General features: G+C 43.1%; 1 protein-coding gene across 1 annotated transcript in view; it reads left to right on the plus strand.

Annotated features, from left to right (window-relative positions):
• The window catches only part of cacna1c (calcium channel, voltage-dependent, L type, alpha 1C subunit), a 1,035,639-nt gene that overhangs the window by 383,471 nt on the left and 629,699 nt on the right, over positions 1-22,469 (plus strand). The window contains exon 6 of the mRNA XM_080190924.1: positions 13,304-13,456. Within this exon, the coding sequence (XP_080047050.1) occupies positions 13,304-13,456 (153 nt within the window). The remainder of the gene's footprint in view (positions 1-13,303; positions 13,457-22,469) is intronic.

Genomic DNA, 22,469 nt, shown 5'->3' on the forward strand with positions numbered 1-22,469 from the left:
TAGTACCAATTGCCTGTGTTTGGTCCATATCCCTTTATACTCATCTTACTCATTTAACTGTCTAAATGCTTTTAAAAAGACAAAATTGTACCCACCTTTACATCATTTATTACTTGCTTGTCTCCTGGCTATTTGCAACTGTTGGTTTTGCTCTACTATTGCCGATGTCTCTTGGGGTATTGATGGATCAAATGTCATTCTCAGCTTCCTTTTGTAGCAATGTGGGTGAACTCTGTGTGGTCGCATGTGTAGTATTCCTGTGAGATATCAAAAAGCCATTGGGACGTGGGGTCAATGAGCCTTGATCTCGAGAATTTTTCAGTGCATGCTTCAGATATTCCACATACCGTTCAGCTAGCCCCTTAGTAGCTGGTGGTAAGGTGCTGAATTGATATGTTGGATATCATTCCCCTTGAGGTAATCTTCACATTCTTGCAATGTAAACAGTGGCCCATTGTCTCTTTACATGTGTCCAGATTCTTTTTCTGCCCGTTCTGTTCAGGGAGTTCTGAACTGTTCCAGCAACCTCTTGCGATGTAGCTAACCTCGCCACAATTCTTGCATTGGCTGTCCTTGTTCCAGCAGTCAGCTGGTGAATTGCCCATTCTGGTATATCGGTGGCATGCCTGCAGTTGGGTAGGCTTCCTCTGGGTGGTGCCCATCCTTTGGATTCTCATGCAGGTTCCCCACTATGATGTCTCTTTACCTTTGAATTCCACTGAGACTGCAAGATCCCAGAGCTGTTTTTAAGCTTAGTGTGTGCTCCAAGAGCAAGCACCGCTGGATTGCCTCATTTCGTAACTCCCCCATCAAACGATTGTACAGAGCATCATCCAGTGATTCGCCAAGCTCTCAATATTACATGCATTCACACATAGAGCCCTGTCCTTTGCAAACAGGAAAACCATCCACACATTGCACTTTTTTCATTGAAAAGGAAATTTTGAGGACAGCCATTCCCTGAGTCATTCTTCAAACCAAAATCAGAATTGATCTGTTTTGAATTTAAATGAAAGCTTGACAGTCAACAGTTCCTTGGTGCATCTCCATGGCAACACTTCTACCAATCAAAGCTGACTTGCCAACCAATCAGTACTCTTTTGCACAGTGTGAGATTTGGTATTTTTGCAAATCTAAATGTGGGAGAGCTGTCAGAGAAGCAATTTAACCAATTTTCTTTAGTTTGTAGCAGGTCCATTGGCTGAAGTCACAAATATTGTCAAAAGATTAAAGTTGCCCAACTCTTATTTTTTTACCAGTTTACTCAGTGTTGTCAGCAACATATATATGAATCCTCTTAACGCTCTTTAAAATGCCAGCCCTAGTTTATCTAGCCTTTCTTCAATTAATTCATCATTATTGAGTTATTTGAAAACTTTGAAATAAGGCCTTGTATACAGTTCATTGATATATACCAAAATGAACAGTGGTCTTAGTAGCAACACTTGTGAATACCTCTGTATACTCCCCTCCAGTCTGAAAAACAACCATTCACCACTTCTTCATTTCCATCTCTTAGCCAATTTTGTATTCATGCTGGCAATATCTGTTTGGCATCAGCATATTTTTCTTTAACAAGCTCGTTATATGGTGCTTTAAGAAACCCCTTTTGGAAGTCCATATGCACCACACCAGCCATGCTTACCTCATTAATTCTTTCCGTTACTTCATAAATGACCTTGATAAAGTTAATGAAACACAATTTGTCTTTAACAAATATGTGCTGTCTTTTCCAGATGCCAACTACCTTTGTCCCCAGTTACTATTCTTCAAAGTTCCCTCAACGTTCACTTTTGGCTGAGCGGACAATTGTTACTGGGTTTATCCTTCGCTTTGATTGGGATTTTACAGGGTAACAGTGGCTCCATCTACTGGTTGGAAAGTGGTGGGGCGGGGTGCAATCCAACTCTGCCAGTTTTGGATGCCTGGACTGGATTTTACAGTCCTCCGATTTAATCACCTGCAGTCACGGATTCCACCTCTTTAAGGCAGGGTGTCTTGGCTCCAAACGCTGTGGGCCAGTTAGAAGCCCAGCAGCTGCTCAGTCCCACCAGAACCATTTGGAATGGTGATCACAGCTGGTATCGTAACGCAGCGCAGCAGCCAATGAGAAGATCTGAAGTACAGTTAGGTGGGGTCAGAGCATGTTGACTTTAATCAGAAGCTCCAGCAATGGCGGGAGGGCATTTTTAATCACAATAACAAGGGATTCTTTCAGTAGGAATGGCACTTGTCACGTGTCCTTTGAGGGCCACAGGGTGTCAGTCAGGAGGCACTCCCCCCCAACCCTGCAAGCCAGTAGGGAGACTGCCAAATTATACATGGTGGCCTCCCCACATGATATAATGCCTATCTGCAAATAACAGCGGCAAGAAGGAAGTTGTGGATATAGCTGCTATCCCATTTGATTTCATGCCTTCCAGCTTGGTCCTGAGAGAGGAAAAAATCTTTTCTTAAACAATGATTTGACATTTGCAATTTGACATTTGCAATTCTTTAGTTTACTGGCACCATCCGCATTTCTCAGAGGGTTAGAAGATTATGGTCACAGCTTCTGCAGTTTTCATCCTTACTGAGTAACGTAAGGTGAATAATCTGAAATTGCTGACCTTTCAACTTTGAGCCTTTTAGGTATCTGAAGAGGGTTCAAAATTGGTCTCTAAGGCCCCCATAATTTCATAAGTCCAGCCTTTTAGCTCCAAGTGAGCTCTAGGATGCTTGTAGTGTACCTTCCCCCCCACTGAAAACAGAGTTGTTAAGCTTGTTTATTTAGGTTTCTTATTCAAATCTGTGACAATCTCAAAATTCTGCCATTAACACTGGGAGGATCATCAATTCCCTCTCAAATCTTCCTTTGTGACTATTGGAGGAGGTACTAGAAAATTCAACGCCGTAATGTCTCACCCTAGTGTCAATGTATTGTACAAAGGTGCAGACTGAATTTTTTTTTACATTTATTGGCTCTCTTACAGCTATCAAGCTCCACCTCATCAGAGATTAAGTCCCTAAGGGAGAAAAGTAGTGAGATGGAAGGACACCAAAGACAAAATAACATCCATCTGATAGGCTTTCCAGAGGGAATCGAGGGCCCAAATATCACAGACTTTGTCATCTGACTATTGAAGAATGTGCTAGAGGCAGGTAACTATAGGCTGGTTAGCTTAATGTTTGTAGTAGGGAAAACGCTTGAATCTATCATCAAGAGAGAAATAGCAGGACATCTGGATATAAATCGTCCCATTGGTAAGACGCAGCATGGGTTCAGGAAGGGAAGGTCATGTTTGACTAATTTGGTGGAATTCTTTGAGAACATAACATATGCACTGGACAATGGGGAACTTGTGGATATAGTGTATCTGGATTTCCAGAAGTCATTTGACAAGGTGCTGCACCAAAGACTGCTACAAAAGATAAAGGTGCACAGTGTTACGGGCAATGTATTAGCATGGATAGAGGATTGGTTAACTAACAGAAAGCAAAGAGTGGGGGTAAATGGGTGTTTTTCTGGTTGGCGATCAGTACTAGTGTGCCTCAGGGATCAGTATTGGGACAGCAATTGTTTATGATTTACATAGATGATTTGGAATTGGGGACCAAGTGTAGTGTGTCAAAATTTGCAGATGACACTAAAATGAAATGAACAGCAAAGTGTGCAGAGGATGCTGTAAGTCTGCAAAGGGATATAGATAATCTAAGTGAGCGGGCGAGGATCTGGCAGATGGAGTACAATGTTGGTAAATGTGAGGTCATCCATTTTGGTAGGAACAACAGAAAAAAGGACTACTATTTAAATGGTAAAAATTGTAGCATGCTGCCCTGCAGAGAGCCTGGGTGTCCTTGTGCAGGAATCTCAAGGAGTTGGTTTGCAGGTGCAGCAGTTAATTAAGAAGGCAAATTGAATTCTGACCTTCATTGCTAGAGCAATGGAGTTTAAAAACAGTGAGATTATGTTGCAGCTGTATAAGGTGCTGGTGAGGCAACAAGAGTACTGTGTACAGTTTTGGTCTCCTTACTTGAGAAAGGATATACTGGCACTGAAGGGGGTGCAGAAGAGATTGACTAGGTTGATTCCGGAGTTGAGAATGTTGACTTATAAAGGTAGACTGAGTAGACTGGGGCTATACTCATTGGAATTCAGAAGAATGAGGGGAGATCTTGTAGAAACATATAAGATTATGAAGGGAATAGATAGGATAAAAGCAGAGAAGTTGTTTCCACTGGTAGGCGAAACTGGAACTAGGGGGCATAGCCTCAAAATAAGGGGAAGCAGATTTAGGACTGAGTTAAGAAGGAATTTCTTCACACAAAAGGTTGCGAATCTGTGGAATTCCCTGCCCAGTGAAGCAGTTGAGACTACCTCATTGAATGTTTTTAAGACAAGGGTAGATGCATTTTTGAACAGTAAAGGAATTAAGGGTTATGGTGAGTGGGCAGGTAAGTGGAGCTGAGTTCGCAAAAAGATCAGTCATGATCTTATTGAAGGGCAGAGCACGCTTGAGGGGCCAGATGGCCTACTCCTGCTCCCAGTTCTTATGTTCTGAAGAGTTGCTTCTGGATCACACACAGGGTGTTATGGGCAAAGCCTAGACCAGGAAAAGCTCCTCGGCCTATTATTGCATAAGTTCATTATGCCTCAGCACGAGACAGAATCCTGCGGCAAGTAGCACAGTCACTGCTCTGAGATACCAGGAAATAAGCTGTTGATATTTCCAGATTTTATCCTGATGGTGACAAGGAGAAGGGCAGCCTTCGCTGATGTCAGACGACTTCTGCATGACTGCCCTGGGGTCAGGTATGGGCTTTGCTTTCCAGCCTGCTTGAGGATTACTCTCAACAATGGAACCGAGCACAAGTTCACAGATCCGGCTTCGGCAGTGAAATTTGTGGAGCAGACTTTTGAACCAGGTGATCGCACAAAGGATGTAAACTGATATTTGTTCTTTATGCATCTGCATGCTGAACCCAGCTGGAATTGTTGGCCAGGAAAGGGTAATGGTCTTGTGACTGTTAGGTTAAGTGTTAAGTGTTTGGTATTTCTACAGACCTTTTCAGGTTATAGCACCTGTGACCGCGACGGGAATGGAGGTGGAAATTGTGTTCCATGCGGAGTGCTGCGATAAGAAGGCGTTGGCGGCACAGGCGCCCTGTTTGGGAAGGCGCGTGTGGGGCAGAGGGGGGATGCAGCGTTTGCAGGTTTGGTCTGTGTGGGTGTTTTTGTGTCTTTGCTATATCTTTTTTTTATCTATGGGTGTGGCTTGGCTTCTTTCAAGCCACCCTGTCTTTCTCATAGTTGGTTCCCTGTGGCCGGTGGGCCCTGGGGTATGGTGTCTGCCGATGTCAACGGTTGGGGGGAGACTCCCCAGTGAGAAGGGATACCAGGCTACTGTTAAGAATGTGGGATTTAAGAAAACCCTTATGCTCTGACTCTTGAGTGATCAAGTTCATTAGCTGGAATGTCAAAGCATTAAGTTATCCGGTTAAACGCCATAAAATATTTCAACATCTTTACAACTGGGTACCCAAATTGCATTCCTCCAAGAGACCCACCTCAGGCCAGTTGATTATTTTAGGCTCCGTAGAGCAGCTTAAATGCTTTCACTCAACTTTTCACAGTAAGGCATGGGGTGGGGGTGGGGGGCAATCTCCATCCACAAGTCCTTACCCTTGGTAATAGCCAATGTAACTTCTGACTCAATTGGCCGATACTTCATTGTCATAGGTAAATTAAATGGGATGCCCTGGTATTAGCCAATGTGCATGCCAAACTGGGACTGTGAAAACTGTTTCCAATCGTTTTTTGTGCTATTTCCAGATTTGAATCCACGTTGGTTGATACTGGGTGGAGATTTCAACCGTTGGTCAAATCCTGCCCTGACTGTTCCTTCCCCAGGATCGCTGTTTCCTCCAAGTCAGCAGAAATTATTAAATCATTTCTCATGGAATATGCGGTGTCGGACCCATGGATGTTTCTTAAACCCACCAGTAGGGAATATTTAATTTTCACCTGCCCACCGAATGTATTCATGAATAGATTACTTTTTGGTCGATAATAAGTTGCTCCCAGCTGTGTGCTTATGCTCCTATGAAACCATTGTAATCTCGGACCTTGCTCCCTTGATAATGGACTTGGTAGTGGGGAGGAGGGTGGGCCCCCGTTTGTCTTGGCAACTGAATACTTGTCTGCTCTCTGATGATGAATTTGTTAGATTTCTGTTAACCCAGATCAATGATTTCTTAGAGTTTAATGATGTCCCAGAGTCTCAGCAGCTACCTTATGGCAAACATTAAGGCTTATGTAAGGGGCCAGGCCACATCTTATTCAGCACATGAGGCGATGCAGAGGGGTAGGGGGTCATCGGAATTGCTGGGGCATTTCGCCATTGTTGATGCCACGTACGCTGGCGCCTGTCCCCAGAGTTCATAAGGAACATTTACTACTACAAATGGAGTTTGAGACCTTGTCCTAATGTCAAGTGGAAGAGATGCTATTCAAATCTAAGTATAGACACTATGAGCTTGGTGACAAGGCAAGTAAGCTACTCACTCATCAGCTGTGCCAATTCTCTGCCAGAAGTCTGATATCACAAATGCAGATTCCAAATGGAGTCTCTACTGATTCACAGCGAATAAATAAACTGTTTAGAGATCTTTACTCAACCCTCTATAGCTTGGATACTACAGCCAATGAGGCGGACTTTCAGGACTTCTTTGGGGCACTGAATCTCCCCATGGTGATCAGGGGAGAGGCTGCGCCATTGGAGAAACCAATCGATGTTGAATAAATTGTTACGGCGGCCAGAACTATGCTGAGCGAGAAATGTCCGGGACCAGATGGGTACCACATCGAATTCTACGAAAAATTTATGGATAAGTTGGCACCCCTGCTACTGCACATGATCAGTGAATCATATGAGAACTGTTCTCTCCCGCAGACTTTGAGGCAAGCAACAATTTTGCTTTTCCTTAAAAAGAATAAGGACCTGCAAATCTGCAGCTCTTACAGACCGATCTCATTGCTGAATGTGGATCTCAAACTGATCTCTAAGATTCTGGCCATTAGCTTGGAGGACATTCTGCCCTCTATCATCTCACCTGACCAGACTGGATTCATTAAAAATAGACATATGTAATTGAATATTCGGCAGCGGTTTAACATTAGGTACGCGCCTGCCACTTCCAAGCTACCAGAGATGTTAATCTTGCTGGACGCTGAAAAAGCGTTTGATCAGGTGGAATGGGATTATTTATTTTATGCTCTCGGGAGGTTCAGGTTCGGGTTTGGCTCAAAACTCACCTCCTGGATCAAAATACTGTACTCTGCCCCTCTAACTTCAGTCCGAACAAACAATGTGCATTTAGCTTTTTTCCTTTGTCCCAGGGCACTAGGTAAGGATGCCCCCTCTGCCCCCCGTTACTTGCTATTGCTGTTGAATCTCTTGTGGCTTTTCACAACAGCAAACCAGTGCTTGGATTGGTTGGGAGGGAATTGAGAGGAGAGTACTGCTGTACGCGGATGACCTACTACTGTATGTCAGCGGTCCATCCAACTCGATTCCCGAAGTCTTATCTATACTGGAGAGTTTTGGTCATATTGCGGGAAACAGGCTTAACTTGAATAAGAGTAAGCTCCTTCTTTTGAATGCAGTGGCTCGTAGCCTCCTGCTCCACACCCTGCCTTTCAAGATTGTCATGAGTCAGTTTACTTACTTGGGAGTGCAAGTGACTAGCAAATTTAGTGGGCTCTTTGGAGCTAACTTTGCTCAACTCATGGGGCAGACGGAACAGGACCTCTGACATCGGTCCATTCTCCCGTTATTGTTAGCGGGCCATATCGGTGCGGTGAAGATGAATATACTACCTGAGATTTTAAATCTCTTTCAGTGCATCCCAGTGTTCATCTCCAAATCCTTTTTTCATAAACTTGATTTCCAGGCTTTGGCTGGAGTAGGAAAAATCCAAGAATGCGGAGGACAGTCTTGCAAAGCCTTAAACCATAAGACCATAAGACATAGGAGCAGAATTAGGCCACTTGGCCCATTGAGCCTGTTCCACCATTCAATCATGGCTGATATTTTTCTCATCTCCATTCTCCTGCCTTTTCCCATAACCCCTGACCCCCTTATTAATCAAAAACCTATCTATCTCTGTCTTAAAAACATTCAATGACCAGCCTTCTGCAACAAAGAGTTCCACAGATTCACCACTCTCTGGCTGAAAAAATTCCTTCTCATCTCTGTTTTAAAGGATCATCCCTTTAGCCTGAAGTTATGCCCTGTGATGCTACTTTTCCCTACTAGAGAAAACATCCTCTCCATGTCTGTTCTATCCAGGCCTCGCAGTATCCTGTAAGTTTCATCCTCCTAAATTCCAGTGAATATAGACCTAGAGTCCTCATCAGTTCCTCATACGACAAGCTCTTCATTCCAGGGATCGTTCTTGTGAACCTCCTCTGGATCCTTTCCAAGACTACCATATCCTTCCTTAGATATGGGGCCCAAAACTGCTCACAACGCTCCAAATGGGATCTGACCAGAGCTTTATACAGCTTCAGAAGTATATCCTTGCTCTTGTATTCTAGACCTGTCAACATGAATGCTGACAATGTATTTGCCTTCCTAACTGCTGATTGATCCTGCACATGAACCTTAAGAGAATCTTGAAGAATGACTCCCAAGTCCCTTTGTGTTTCTGATTTCCTAAGCATTTCCCCATTTAAAAAATTGTCTATGCCTCCATTCCTCCTTCCAAAGTGCATAACGTAACAATTTTTCAAATTGTATTCCATCTGTCACTTCTCTGCCCATTTTCCTAACCTGTCCGAGTCTTTCTTCAGCTCCCCTGCTTCCTTAATACTACCTGTCCGTTCTCATATCTTTGTATCATCTGCAAATGTAGCAACAGTGCCTGCAATTCCTTCCTCCAAATAGTTAATGTATATTGTGAAAAGTTGTGGTCCCAGCACAGACCCCTGAGGCACACCACTAGTCACCAGTTGCTGTCCTGAAAAAGACCCCTTCATCCCCACTCTCTGCCTTCTGCCAGTCAGCTAATCCTTTATCCATGTCAGGATTTTACCCTTAACATCATGGGCACTTAACTTATTTAACAGTCTCCTATGCAGCATCTTGCCAAAGGCCTTCTGGAAATCTAAATAAATCACATCCACTGGTTCTCCTTTATTTAACTTCCTTGTTACCTCCTCGAAGAACTCTAATAGATTTGTCAGACATGACTTCCCCTTGACAAAGCCAGGACTTGTATGTGGACAGTGTGTTTGCATCATCCCAGCAGATGGTGGCTAAATTTGCTTTACCTGCAATGCACTTTTTAAGATATTTTTTGAGACCTATACCCCCAATCTCCAATGCTCCCATCTCATGACTCCATTGACATCTTCTTAGAGCCTTCTATTACTATGTGTGGTATCATTTCTGTTCCTTATTCTCAAATTCTGTCCCAACAAAACTCTCTATCAGTGGTTAAACCTTTATAGGAACAAGATTTGGGGGAGGAGTTCTCAGAGGAGGATTGCGGCATGGTGCTGCATTGAGTACACTGCTCCTCAATATGCACCAAGCTGGGTGTGATACAATGTAAATTCCTTCACAGAGCATAACTAACAAGGGTTAGACGCTCTAGAACAGGGGTCTCCAAACTATGGCCTGCAGCAACTAAATTTTATGCATTCATTTATAAGACTAATTTTTTTTCTTTGGCCTGCGGAAATGTGTAAAATATACGATGTGGCCCTCGTACTGAAAAGTTTGGAGACCGCTGCTCTAGAATGTACCCAGGCACAAGGCCCATTTGTGAACGGTTCCACCCGTCACTCTCTTACGTTTGTTCTGGGCTTGGCCTTCACTGTATAACTACTGGACAGCAATATTGGAGACAATTGCGGCAACTCTAGATCGGGACATAAGTACATCCCCCTAGGTTGCCCTTTTTGAGGTAATGCCTTTAAATCTGTCGCTGCCGAAATCTCAAGTGGATTTTGTAGCTTTCAGTACACTCCTGGTATAATAATCCTGTTGAGATGGAAATCAAGTGCACCCCCGATGCACTTATAGTAGTTGAGGGAGGTGGTAGGCACCATTAAACTGGAGAAGATGAGGTGCACACTACATGGGTCCACTGCTATTTTCTATAAGACCTGGCAACCATTTATAGCACATGTTGGGAAACGGCAGTTGGAGCCAGGTGAGTAGATACTTGATGGCCATAGGACCCTGGGTGTCCCACAAAATCCCCCTCCCCTGATTGGTGGATAGGCCCTTGCCCTTTACCTGAGTACACCCGCCCATCCTGCCGAGGTGTGGGGACCAACATGAGAACTTTTCTCTTTTCTCTCTCACTCTCTTTCTTCTCTCTCCTTTGCTGTCTCTCTTTCTTTTCTCTGCTCACTAGTTTATAGCCTGGGCTGCTTGGGCGCTCAGTTGGTTCTCCAGCAGCGTTCCTTTTTGTTTTTATATCATTATTGTCATTACTGGTGCAATTAGATGGGACTTGGGCAGGGTGGATGCAGGGGTACCAGGGTTCCCTTGTCCACGGGGAGCCTGTGCCCAGTTGCATTGAATGTACACGTGAGCACTGTGTGGATCTGTATCTGTGTTTGTTTGTTATGTAAAATATAAGAAAATTTTCAATAAACAGCAAAAAAAAGAAAATTCACAATGGTTTTGACCACTAATGAGAAATTATAATGTGTATGCATGGTATCAGGAAAGGCCTGAAAAAGGAAACATAGGGGGTGATTTGACCATTTTGATTCTAAGTACTGAATCTGGGCATAATTCAGATCCGACTTGGAAACCTGTTCTCAGCCGACCCCATACGCACATAGCCTGAAAAAAATCGCGAGTCTGAATTTGAAAAACATTGCCCTGTCACATTGCTCCCTGGCCGCAAAAAGCGGATAAAGTGGCTCGGGAGCAATGACCTCCACAGACATTGCCCCGCCCTCACAACATCACCGTCCCCCTTATCCACCCATTCCCCCACTACCCAGACCGATCACAACCCCCTGCCCCCTTTCCCTCCACCGATCACCCGCAGAGAGGCAGTGGACCCGTTCTGCCCCTGCCGTCCCGCTTCCCCCACCAGACATCCATCTGGCCCACCTCTCCTTCCTCCTCCTCCTACCTCCACCAGAGAACGATGTGATTTCCCCCCCCAAACTAGAGAAGCATCTGGTCTTTCTGTCCCTCGCCCCCCATCACCATCAGAGAACGATCTGGCCTTCCCTCCTCCCCCCCACCAGAGAATGATCTGGCCTGCCGTCCCCCTCCATCAATCTAAATTAGAAAGCTGTTGGAAGTTCTGAACTTACCTGTTCGGAAGCTGGAGCGCCCGAATGTCTGTTTCGCGCTGAATCTGGATGGGCGAATGCGATGCTAAAGGGGGAAATAAGATTGGGCAACCAGCTCATTAAGTTATTTTAAATGCATGCAAATGCATTTAAATTGATGTCATGCCCATTTCGAGTGCAGTTCCGATCGTGGCCATTTTTGGGCCTTGGTAAAATGGGAATCTGCGCAGGTGCAGATTGCGCTATTCGCCTCACGCTCGACTTTACCAAGTTTTCACGCCTGAAAATGAACACAATGGTTAAATCGGGCCCATAGACTTCCCATCTGTGCCAAAGTGAAGATAAGTTGGTCAGTTTGATCCTTGACAATATGAGTTACCCACTCAATATGGCTAATGACATGGCTATGTAGTTCTCATGGTTGTCCCCCCTTCCCCCCACCCAAAAAAACTCTCAACAAAGTGAACTGACGATAATAAATGTTCAAAAAATATGAGCACAGTAAAATACATTTTGCAATACAATAGTTCCGATATTTGACCACTGGCACTGTTCTATAGTATACTAAAATGAGGGATTTGTGAATGCTGTGTGTTGCACAATATTAGCTTCACTGTGGTAAGCATGGATTTATGAAAGATGAGCAGTAAAACACCATGAAGAAAAAGGAACAGGAGAAAGTGGAGGGTAATGATGAATTAACTGGAATAGGATAAACGTAGGGTTTGATTCAACCTTTTCTTCTTTAAGGTTGACGTTTATGCTTCCTTTGTCATTACTTTAAGGACCACTCCTCAACAGTGCTACTTTTTTTGGAACTATACGTTACTGAAGTGCACAGATAGCTGAAGTTTAAGGTGATATGTTATGTCTGTTGAAAATAATAATGAGGATGTTTTGTACATTTAATGTGCTGTGCTACTGTGGCTATACCTTTTAATTTGGAAACATAGTATTTCTGCTCAGTTAAACGTATAAGTTGCAGTACTGAATACAATAGTTGTGGAGGCATCTCAGAAGATCTACTGTGGACTTACTTTTGATTCAGCTGGTCCTGTTCTAATCTGTAGAGGACTCAGATGGTCCTGACCTAATATCTTTTTTATAGGTGGGAAACCTGGAGTGTAGATTATGAAATTGTGTAAAAATGTCTGTGTATTTTTTAAAGGTGATCTTTAAAATTAAGTTGAATCAAAATTATATTTAAATCAAAACATTTGGTTCTGATATCCTTGAGGGCTCACACTGCCCATCCTAACCCCAGTCCATAAAACCCATTCCAACTCCTTGCAAGATTGGTCACCTAATACTAGTAAACAAGTGGGATCTATCAGAAATTCTGAAAGGGATTCACTCACACCCAGCTTTCACCATCATAAGGGTATAAAGGAAGAGATTTTCCAGAGAAACCCGGGATGTCCCCTGATACCCTATAGGGAGGTAGAACATCAGTTGACTATAATTTAAAGGACCAGTCTAAATTGGCTGGAAGGTCAACAAAGTTAGGTCCACCCCAAATTCCAGTCTCATTCTCCCTCACTGTGGACAGGTCCAGGGGTTTTGGTGTTTTGCTATCTTCTAAGCTACTTTTTAGCATTGTTGTTACAGTAAATATTCATTTAAACAAAAATCCTAAATTAAATTTGTCTTTGATGTACTCATCACACTTCTTCAATTAAGTCTCATTAACACATTTCAGAACTCATTCCCCTTTTGAAACTATTGGGATCTATCAGAAATTCTGAAAGGGATTCACTCACACCCAGCTTTCACCATCATAAGGGTATAAAGGAAGAGATTTTCCAGAGAAACCTGGGATATTTTCAATTTGAAAATTTAATTTTGAAGAGTCAGACATGCAATTAACTAAGTTCAATTTTAAAATACAAGTTTACCCCTTTATGAATTATTCACTATTCACCATTAATTTTGACATTTCAACCATTTATAATTGCCATATTCTCTGAAACAAAACCCTCTTATTTGTGTTTGCAGGCCTCCAGGTGGTGTTAAATTCAATCATCAAGGCTATGGTCCCATTGCTACACATTGCTTTGTTGGTGCTGTTTGTAATCATCATCTACGCCATTATAGGATTAGAACTCTTCATGGGCAAAATGCACAAAACCTGCGTAGGTAATGGAACAGGTAAGAATATTGGTAGCTGGTATATATATCATAGCCTATTACTCAAGAATCAACTATTTTATTTGTGAAGTGTTGTAATCTGGTTAGGGACCAGTGACTTTTTGTTTAAAGAAGAGAAATAGGAGCCGGAGTAGACTATATGGCCCATTAAGCCTGCTCCATGGTCAAAGCTGATCTTGGGCTTCAACTCTATTCACCCCACCCCCTTTTAATTTCCTAAGAGACCAAAAATCTGTCTATCCTAGCCTTAGGAGTATCCACAACTCACTGTGGTATAGAAATATAAAGATTAACAAATCCTTAATTGAGTAATTTCTTCCCATCTCAGCCCTAAATGAACGGCCCCTTATCTTAACACCTTGCCCCCATGTTTTGGACTCCCTGACCAACAGAAACAAACCTCTCACTGTTTATCCTATCAAGCCCCTTCAGAAGTTATAGGTTTCAATTAAGCTATCTTATCCTAAAAGCTTGAAATCTCAGACAATCCCAGAGACAAAATTTGAAATCCCAGTTACCCACTGAGAATAAAGCCACAATGTCTGTCAGTTTTAAATGAAGAAAATAAAATTTAATATGCAACTTATATCTATCTTATCTCTAACATTCGGAATCAACATGAGGTAAATATAAATCACAGGCAAACTATGGTCGAACATACTAGATTGCATACTAACTGGCAGGTGTGACCACACAGATCACAACCCACCAGATGACCACTGAAAATCCCAAAATTCTGTCTGTCTCACGAGGTATTTCAATTCTTTATCACCAAAGATTCAGACTGCAATTCTCCTGAATGAAATCTAAATGCTGTCACATTAAGAAAATTGGTGAGTTTCCCATTGGCACTGGCAGTGCGACGGATGTGGGATTCAACAACTTTAAAACTGTGAAAAATGCCCTAATGTGAATTACACTATGAAAAATGCATCGAGGGTCTGAGTGATCAGCTATTCAGCTGACATTCAAGAACATTTCCTACTTTTCCTTCTCTCTGAATAACTGATGGCAGAATAACTGAGTCTCACATTAACACAGGAAGCATTTCATGTTAGATCTTTTATGAGACCAATCTTTTTGAGTTATATCTTAAATTTACCTCTGACGGTAGCAAGAATCCAGAATAATAATTGAAAACTGTAATTGAACTGCTTCCCAAAATTTAGTTCATCACAAGACTAATTAAATGTTCCATGCAATGTCCATTTTAAAATATGTGATGTAACTGGATTAAACATGTAGTTTCCCCATGACAACAGCATCTTAATGATTCTAGTTTTCACATGTATGTGTCATAATATAATGAGGTGTAGTTCTGAAATATCTTGTGCAGGGGTATCAGGGTGGCACAGTACACTTTGTTTTTGAGCTTGTATACAATAAATCAGAGAGATACAGATTAGTGCATATAAAACCACACAGACTGGCTATAGATTTACAGAAAATAGCGGAGGAGACGGCCATTCAGCTTATCAGATGTCCGTTGACTGTCAGTCTATGGCAGTGGTCTCATAGATCAAGGTACTTTTAATGGATAACCATGTGCTCCATGTTTTAAAGTAGGTTCTGCCTGTACCTACTTTGTCCACCTTTATTCCATCTCTGATAAAATACTTATCCCTCAACTCCTCTTATCATTTTTAATCTGTGCCCCTTGTTGACTCCTCTGCTGAAAGAAATAGATCCGTCCATTTTCACTCTGTCAAGGTCCCCTCATTATTTTATGTATTTAAATCTTCCCTCGACTTTCTCTATGTCAAAGATAAAAACCCAGACTATCCAATCTTAAAACCTGACAGGGTTTAAAAAAAACAGTAAGTGAAAAAAATGGTAATGGAAAGCCTATGGGTTTAGTGAGAAGCTTTGCAGTCGATAAAAAAAACAATGGGGAAGAAACCATTTTAGAAAGCAAATCTGCTTTCTACGATGGATCAGAGACTTGAAAAAAAATACAATGTTAACAAAATGGGTCTAGACAGCGCTGGTATGGTGAAAAAAGGAAGTACTCAAGCTTAATGGAGCGTGAACTGATCGCACCAACAATGAATTGTTTGACCTGCCCTGGAGCTGTCAATCAGAAAAATCTTTAGCAGCTCATGGACCATCAGTTTCTTGTGTATCATCTTTGCTAATCCTCTCTTTGATCTGCCCTGGAGCTGTCAATCAAAGCAGCTCTAAGAGGGTACAGAGCTGTTGGGGCTCATTGTTATGTTCAGTTAAATTTTATTTATTAGTCACAAATTAGGCTTACATTAACAATGCAATGAAGTTACTGTGAAATTCCCCTAGTTGCCACACTTTGGCACATGTTCAAGTTAATGCACATAACCAGCGCATCTTTCAGACTGTGGGAGGAAACCAGAGCACTCGGTAGAAACCCACACAACATGGGGAGAATGTGCAAATTCAAGCTGGAAATTGAACCCGAGTCCCTGGCGCTGTAATGCAACAGTGCGAACCACTGTGCTACCGTGCCACCCATTTGAGCCAGAAAGGGAGACCACCCTGGTGAAATTGAATGCTCCTGCCCTCCAAAGCACTTCGGAGAGGTCTCAGTGCAGCTGGAGCTAATTCAAATTAGCATGGGGGGGGATCTCTATAGTAAAATTGAATATTCCTGTTAATCAAAACTGTTCTAACAGGTTTCAGCAGAGAAGGCAAAGGGATCTCCTGAGTGAAACTGACATCCCTTGTCACTCGAAGCACTACAAAGAAGTCTGGTCATACCTGGGGCTTTTGAAATCCACCATGGCAATGCCTACTGTAGCATGGAGTGCTGCTGTGATTTTGAAGGCTTCTGGATATTCAGGGGGCACGGATTTCAATGAGACTAGGTGCTTCAAGGCTTTAACACAACAAATACAATAATGTCCAGAAAGGTGCCTGAAGTCACCGTACTGAGAGTTATTTCCATGTTTTACAAGGCCACAAGTCGAAGTCCAGCCACAAGCCCCAGCTTGAGGGAGATGTCAACCCCATTTCCCCAGCTCAAGCCATCCCAATGCTCCAGCTTCCTTGAGGAATCCCTCATTTCAGCCTGGCAGTGGCAGAGGAGCCCATGCATACAGCTGGAGGCAGTACACACTTCCTTGGCCCGCATTGGAGTCTGGTCCCCAATTGTCAGCACCAGCAGAGATTAGCACCTGGGAGACTTCCTGCTGGGGGAGCGGGAGCATGCCAGGCAGCCATTGAATCAGGCTTCCAGCTCACTAATTGTATTACAGTTAATCAGTTATAATCGGGTTCGTGCCCACTCTGGATGAGAACTTGATCTGACCGGGCGCAGGGCCGGGAGACTCCCAGTTCGCAAGAACCCAATTACCCAGTGGGTTTAATGCCTGGCAAGAATCCTGATATGGCCCTCACACCCAATTCAGTGGACCATCGGGAATCCTGCCTGGGGCTAGTGTCTCCAAAAGCTACACTCTCACCTCTAATTATCAGCAAACTTTGAACTGTTTTGCAGAACACTGGCTTCACTATGCTGGGATTGCCTCTGAACTCCAGTCTCCTGGCTGCCATAAATGGCTTCTCCTGAGATTTAACTCTCCAGCATGGAACCCCCAAACTTTCACCACCTTCTCAGCTCGCCAGGACTTCTCTGGGCCCTAACTACCTGGAGCCTGATAACAGCTCCCAGGACTTTTCTGCAAGCTGCAAATCACTCCAAGTCCAAACTGCCACCAACTTCCTCCCTGAGCAAACACACAGATAAACTGAAACCAGAGAACCTTCATAAGCTTCACGAACCTCCATGACAATGGAGGGTGCAATCCTCCAAGTTCGCTTGCCCCTGGTGGGAATCATGCTGGCCCAGAGATTCTGGCATCAGGCGAGAAACAGGTTTCGTCAAATCTGTCAGGATTCTCTCATCTCGCAGTGCCACCTTCAATCAGGTTCCTGACCAGATTGGACGGGAATCTCATTAATATGCTGAAATGCTAATGTGCATGTGATTAGTGGGCTTTTAGGCTAGTTCCCACCATTCTCCCACCTCTGCAGCAGGACCTGCATCAGGTTGGACATCAGTCCAGGCCATGATCATCGTGGACCTGGTGAGTCGTATTCCGGGATGGGGGAGCAGGGTCAAAGAGATAAGCGCAATGCCATGTGCCCCTCTGCCACTACCAGGAAGGATTTTCCAGGGTACTGGGAGTTGAGTGGGCTGGAGCATGATGTTGACCCAGGGGCATTTCCCCTGGAATGGGGGTTTTGTGTCTGGACTGCCCCTTCTAGCCCGGGGAAATCTGAACATCACTCTTGACATGGTGATTTCAGGCATCCCTGATCAAAATCTTCATTCTGGCCTGTGCTTGTGAAAAATGTGACTGCAGAGATTGGGGTGCCCTTTAAAATGGCACCTTGTTCTCTGAGCAGCCAGTCTGCTGGTCCTATCAGAAGAAATACACCCAATGTCTTTTAAGTTCACTGAATACTTTTAAATTAATCCAGCTCTAAGTCCCAATTGAAACATCTTTCTGTGCCGCAAGCAGTGTAAACACCATACCTCTAGTTTTCCAGCTAAATAAGTCTACCTGCTTTTTTATGCCTCTTTGTTTAGCTTTCAACCCCTTAAATCGACATGGACTGATTAGTGGCCTGATTAGTAAGTTTGTGGATGATACGAGAGTTGCTGATAGAGTCGATGTTGTCAGAAGATTCAACAGGATATAGATAGATTGGAAACTTGGGCACAGAAATGGCAGAAGGAGTTTAATCTGGATAAATGTGAGGTAATACATTTTGAAGGATCAAATTTAGGTGTGATTTATACTGTAAATGGCAGAACACTAGGAACATTAACATACAGAGGGATCTGGGCATGCACCTCCACAGTTCCCTAAAAGTGGGAAAACAGGTGGCCAAGATGATTAGGAAGGAAAATGGAATGCTTACCTTCATGGGCCAGGGCATTGAGTACAAGAGTTGGAAAATCATGTTGCAGGTATATAAAGCTTGATTAGGCCTCATTTGGAGTATTTTGTGCAGTTCTAGTAGACACACTATCAGAAGGATGTGGAAGTTTTGGAGAGAGTGCAAAGAATGTTCACCAAATGTTGCCTGGCCTCGAGTGCATTGGTTGAGGAGAGGTTGAATAAAAAGAATTATTTTGGGGTGGCACGGTAGCACAGTGGTTAACACTGCTGTTTCACAGCTCCAGGGACTGGATTCAATTTCCTGATCGGGTCACTGTCTGTGTGGAGTTTGGACATTCTCCTCGTGTCTGCGTGGGTTTCCTCCGGCTGCTCCGGTTTTGTCCCACAATCCAAAGATGTGCGGGTTAGGTTGATTGGCCATGCTAAAATTGTCCCTTAGTGTCCTGAGATGTGTAGGTTAGAGGGATTAGTGGGTAAAATATGTAGGGATATGGGGGTGGGGTCTGAGTGGGTTTGTGGTCGGTGCAGACTTGATGGGCCGAAGGGCCTCTTTCTGCACTGTAGGGATCTATGATTCTGTGATTTTCACTGGAAACACTGAGGCTGAGAGAAGACCTGACAGAGGTCATGGACAGGGTGTATAGTCAGAGGCTTTTTCCAAAGGTGGAGGTATCAGTTATATGGGGGCACAGGTCCAAGGTGAGAGGGGAAAAGTTTAAGGGAAATGTGAGGGAGAAGTTTTTCATGCAGTGATGGGTGCCTGGAATGTGCTTCCAGAAGAGGTGGTGGAAACAGGTACATTAACAACATTTAAGTAGCATCTGGATGGATATATGAATGGGGAGCCAATAGAGGGATACAGACTGAGTAAGGGCAGGTTTCTTTTTTAGTTTAGGGCATCATGATCAGCATGGGCTTGAAGGACTGAAGACCCTGTTCTGGTGCTGTATTTTTCTTTGTTCTTTTTTGATTCAACCTTTTAAGTGTATTGGACACCAAGTTGCTTTAGTTGTATTTACCCCATTTTCTATGGTTAAACTTTAATCTTCCCAGAACTAAGCATTACTTCTAAACTACTAACATGAACTATAAACTACATAATCATCAGAATAGTCCAGTAATAAACAGCCTTTTCATTTCCTTAAATTGTGGCTATCATTAGCATTAATTTCAAGTGTTAATTTGGCTGTGTCAGTACATTGCCTCTGAGTGAGAAGATTAATTTGGACTGACAATTCAATGCAGTACTCACAGACTGTCTTATCTTCTGCTAAAATGTTAAATCAAGACCCTATTCAAATAGATATTTTTCAGGGAAGACTATGAGGGTACAGCTAATGTCCAGGTGAACATCTAATTCTCAGCCAAGGCCAGCAAAAATATAAGTTCCTCCTCTCACTGCAGCTCATGTAACCCTGCAGTCTCCAATTTGGGCACCACATTACTCACATAATAGAAGAAATTAGCCTTCAGAAAGTAATTTATTGGTTGAGAAGTCTTTTGGAACATCCTAGCATGTAAAAAGGACTACATAAATGCAAGTTTTTTCATTCTATTAAAATGTAAATACTTCTGTGCCACATTTGTAATAACAATATTGGAAATGAATTGGATACAATGTTTAGCTGACAGACAAAATTGATCCAAGAATCTGACATGTTTAACAAGTTTTTAGACCATTTTTTCACAAAAGATTTGGAAGAGTCCGGTAATAAAGAAGGACTGTAAGAAAAGGGATAACCAGCCGTGGATATTGAAAGAAATAAAGGAGAGTATTAAATTGAAAACCGATGCGTACAGAGTGGCTAAAAATAGTGGGGAATTAGAAGATTGGGAAAGATTTAAAAAATAACTAAGAATGACTAAGAAAGCGATAAAAAAAGGAAAGATAGAGTATGAAACTAAACTAGCTCTAAATATAAAAAATGATAGTAAAAGTTTTTACAAATATATAAAGAAGAAGAGAGTGGCTAGAGTGAATGTTGGACCCTTGGAGGATGAGAGGGGGGATTTAATGGTGGGAAACGAGGAAATGGCTGAGGCTTTAAATAAGTTTTGTGTGTCAGTCTTCATGGTGGAGGACACAAATAGCTTACCAAATATTAAAGATAGAGGGTTGGTAGGAGATGAGGTCCTTCATACGATTATTGTTACTAAAGAGGTAGTGCTTGGTAGAGTAATGGGACTGAAGGTAGACAAGTCCCCGGGCCTAGATGGAATGCATCCCAGGGTACTGAAAGAAATAGCAGAAGTAGTAGCAGATGAGTTAGTAGTTATTTATCAAAATTCGCTGGACTCTGGGGAAGTGCCGGCGGATTGGAAAACAGCTACTGTTGCGCTGCTGTTTAAAAAAGGTAGCAGACAAAAGGCGGGTAATTATAGGCTGGTTAGCTTCATGTCCATAGTTGGGAAAATGCTAGAATCCATCATTATAGAAGAAATAGCAGGATATCTAGAAAAGAACGGTCCAATCAAGCAGATGCAGCATAAATTTACTGGATTTTTATGAAGATGTGACTAGTGTGGTAGACAGAGGGGAACCGGTGGATGTGGTGTTTTTAGATTTCCAGAAGGCGTTCAATAAGGTGCCTCTCAAAAGGTTGTTGCAGAAGGTTAGGGTACACAGAGTTGGGGGTAAAGTGTTAGCGTGGATTGAGGATTGGCTATCTAACAGGAAGCAGAGAGTTGAAGTAAATGGGTGCTTTTCTGGTTGGCAGTTGGTGACTCGTGGGGTGCTGCAGGGATCGGTGCTGGGGCCTCAACTGTTTACCATATACATAGACGATCTGGAGGAGGGGGCTGAGTGTAGGGTAACAAAGTTTGCTGATGACACAAAGATGAATGGAAAAGCGAATTGCATGGAGGACACAGAAAGTCTACAGAGAGATTTGGATAGGCTGAGTGAGTGGGCAAGGGCCTGGCAGATGGAGTATAACGTTGGCAAATGTGAGGTTATCCACTTTGGAAGAAATAATAGTAGGATGGAATATTATTTAAATGGTGAAAAGTTGCAGCATGCTACTGTGCAGAGGGACCTGGGGGTCCTTGTGCACAAATCTCAAAAACCCAGTCTGCTGGTGCAGCAGGTGATCAAGAAGGCAAATGGAACATTGGCCTTTATCGCGAAGGGAACATAATATAAAAGCAGGGAGGTCTTGCTGCAACTGTGTAAGGCACTGGTGAGGCTGCAACTGGAGTACTGTGTGCAGTTTTGGTCCCCTCATTTGCGAAAGGATATATTGGCCTTGGAGGGAGTACAGAGAAGGTTCACCAGGCTGATACCAGAGATGAGGGGGTTAGCTCATGAGGAGAGATTGAGTGGATTGAGCCTGTACTCATTGGAGTTTAGAAGGCTGAGGGGGGATCTTATAGAGACTTACAAGATAATGAAGGGGCTAGATAGGGTAGAGGTAGAGAGATTCTTCCCACTTTGAAAGGAAACCAGAACAAGAGGGTACAGCCTCAAAATGAGTGGGGGGGGGGTGTGCAGTTTAGAACAGAGTTGAGGAGGAACTTCTTCTCTCAGAGGGTGGTGAATCTCTGGAATTCTCTGCCCATTGAAGTGGTGGAGGCTACCTTGTTGAATATGTTCAGGTCACGGGTAGATAGATTTCTGATCGATAAGGGAATTAAGGGTTATGGGGAGCAGGCAGGTAAGTGGAACTGATCCACTTCAGATCAGCCATGATCTTATTGAATGGTGGGGCAGGCTCGAAGGGCTAGGTGGCCTACTCCTGCTCCTATTTCTTATGTTCTTTCTTATTTCAAGTGTGGGATTTTCCTACCTCATGCGTGGCTGGGATTCTCCAGTCCCACACCTGAGCGCCAAATTCTCCATTCTTGCTGGCAGAGGTGGCAGAGTTTAAGGCTTTGGAGAATTCCAGCTGTGATGTTTGAAGAACAATTTATTCACACATTAGAAAAATAATCTGTGATGATAGATAATTAGATAGTAATGAGCCAGCTTTGTTGTAATTTTCTCCCCGTACACAGAGCTGCAGCTTGTTTCATTAATGGATGAATGACACATGCTCATTGCATTTTGAGTCCTAGATGTTCAGCAGTAGGTCTGGCAGACTAAACTTTTCTGGCTGAGAACATTGAGAGAAAACCACAGAAAGAGGCAGACATTT

Source organism: Carcharhinus amblyrhynchos, chromosome 6 (genome assembly GCF_965287045.1).
Source record: "Carcharhinus amblyrhynchos chromosome 6, sCarAmb.v2.hapA, whole genome shotgun sequence".
Classification (NCBI taxonomy): Eukaryota; Metazoa; Chordata; class Chondrichthyes; order Carcharhiniformes; family Carcharhinidae; genus Carcharhinus; species Carcharhinus amblyrhynchos.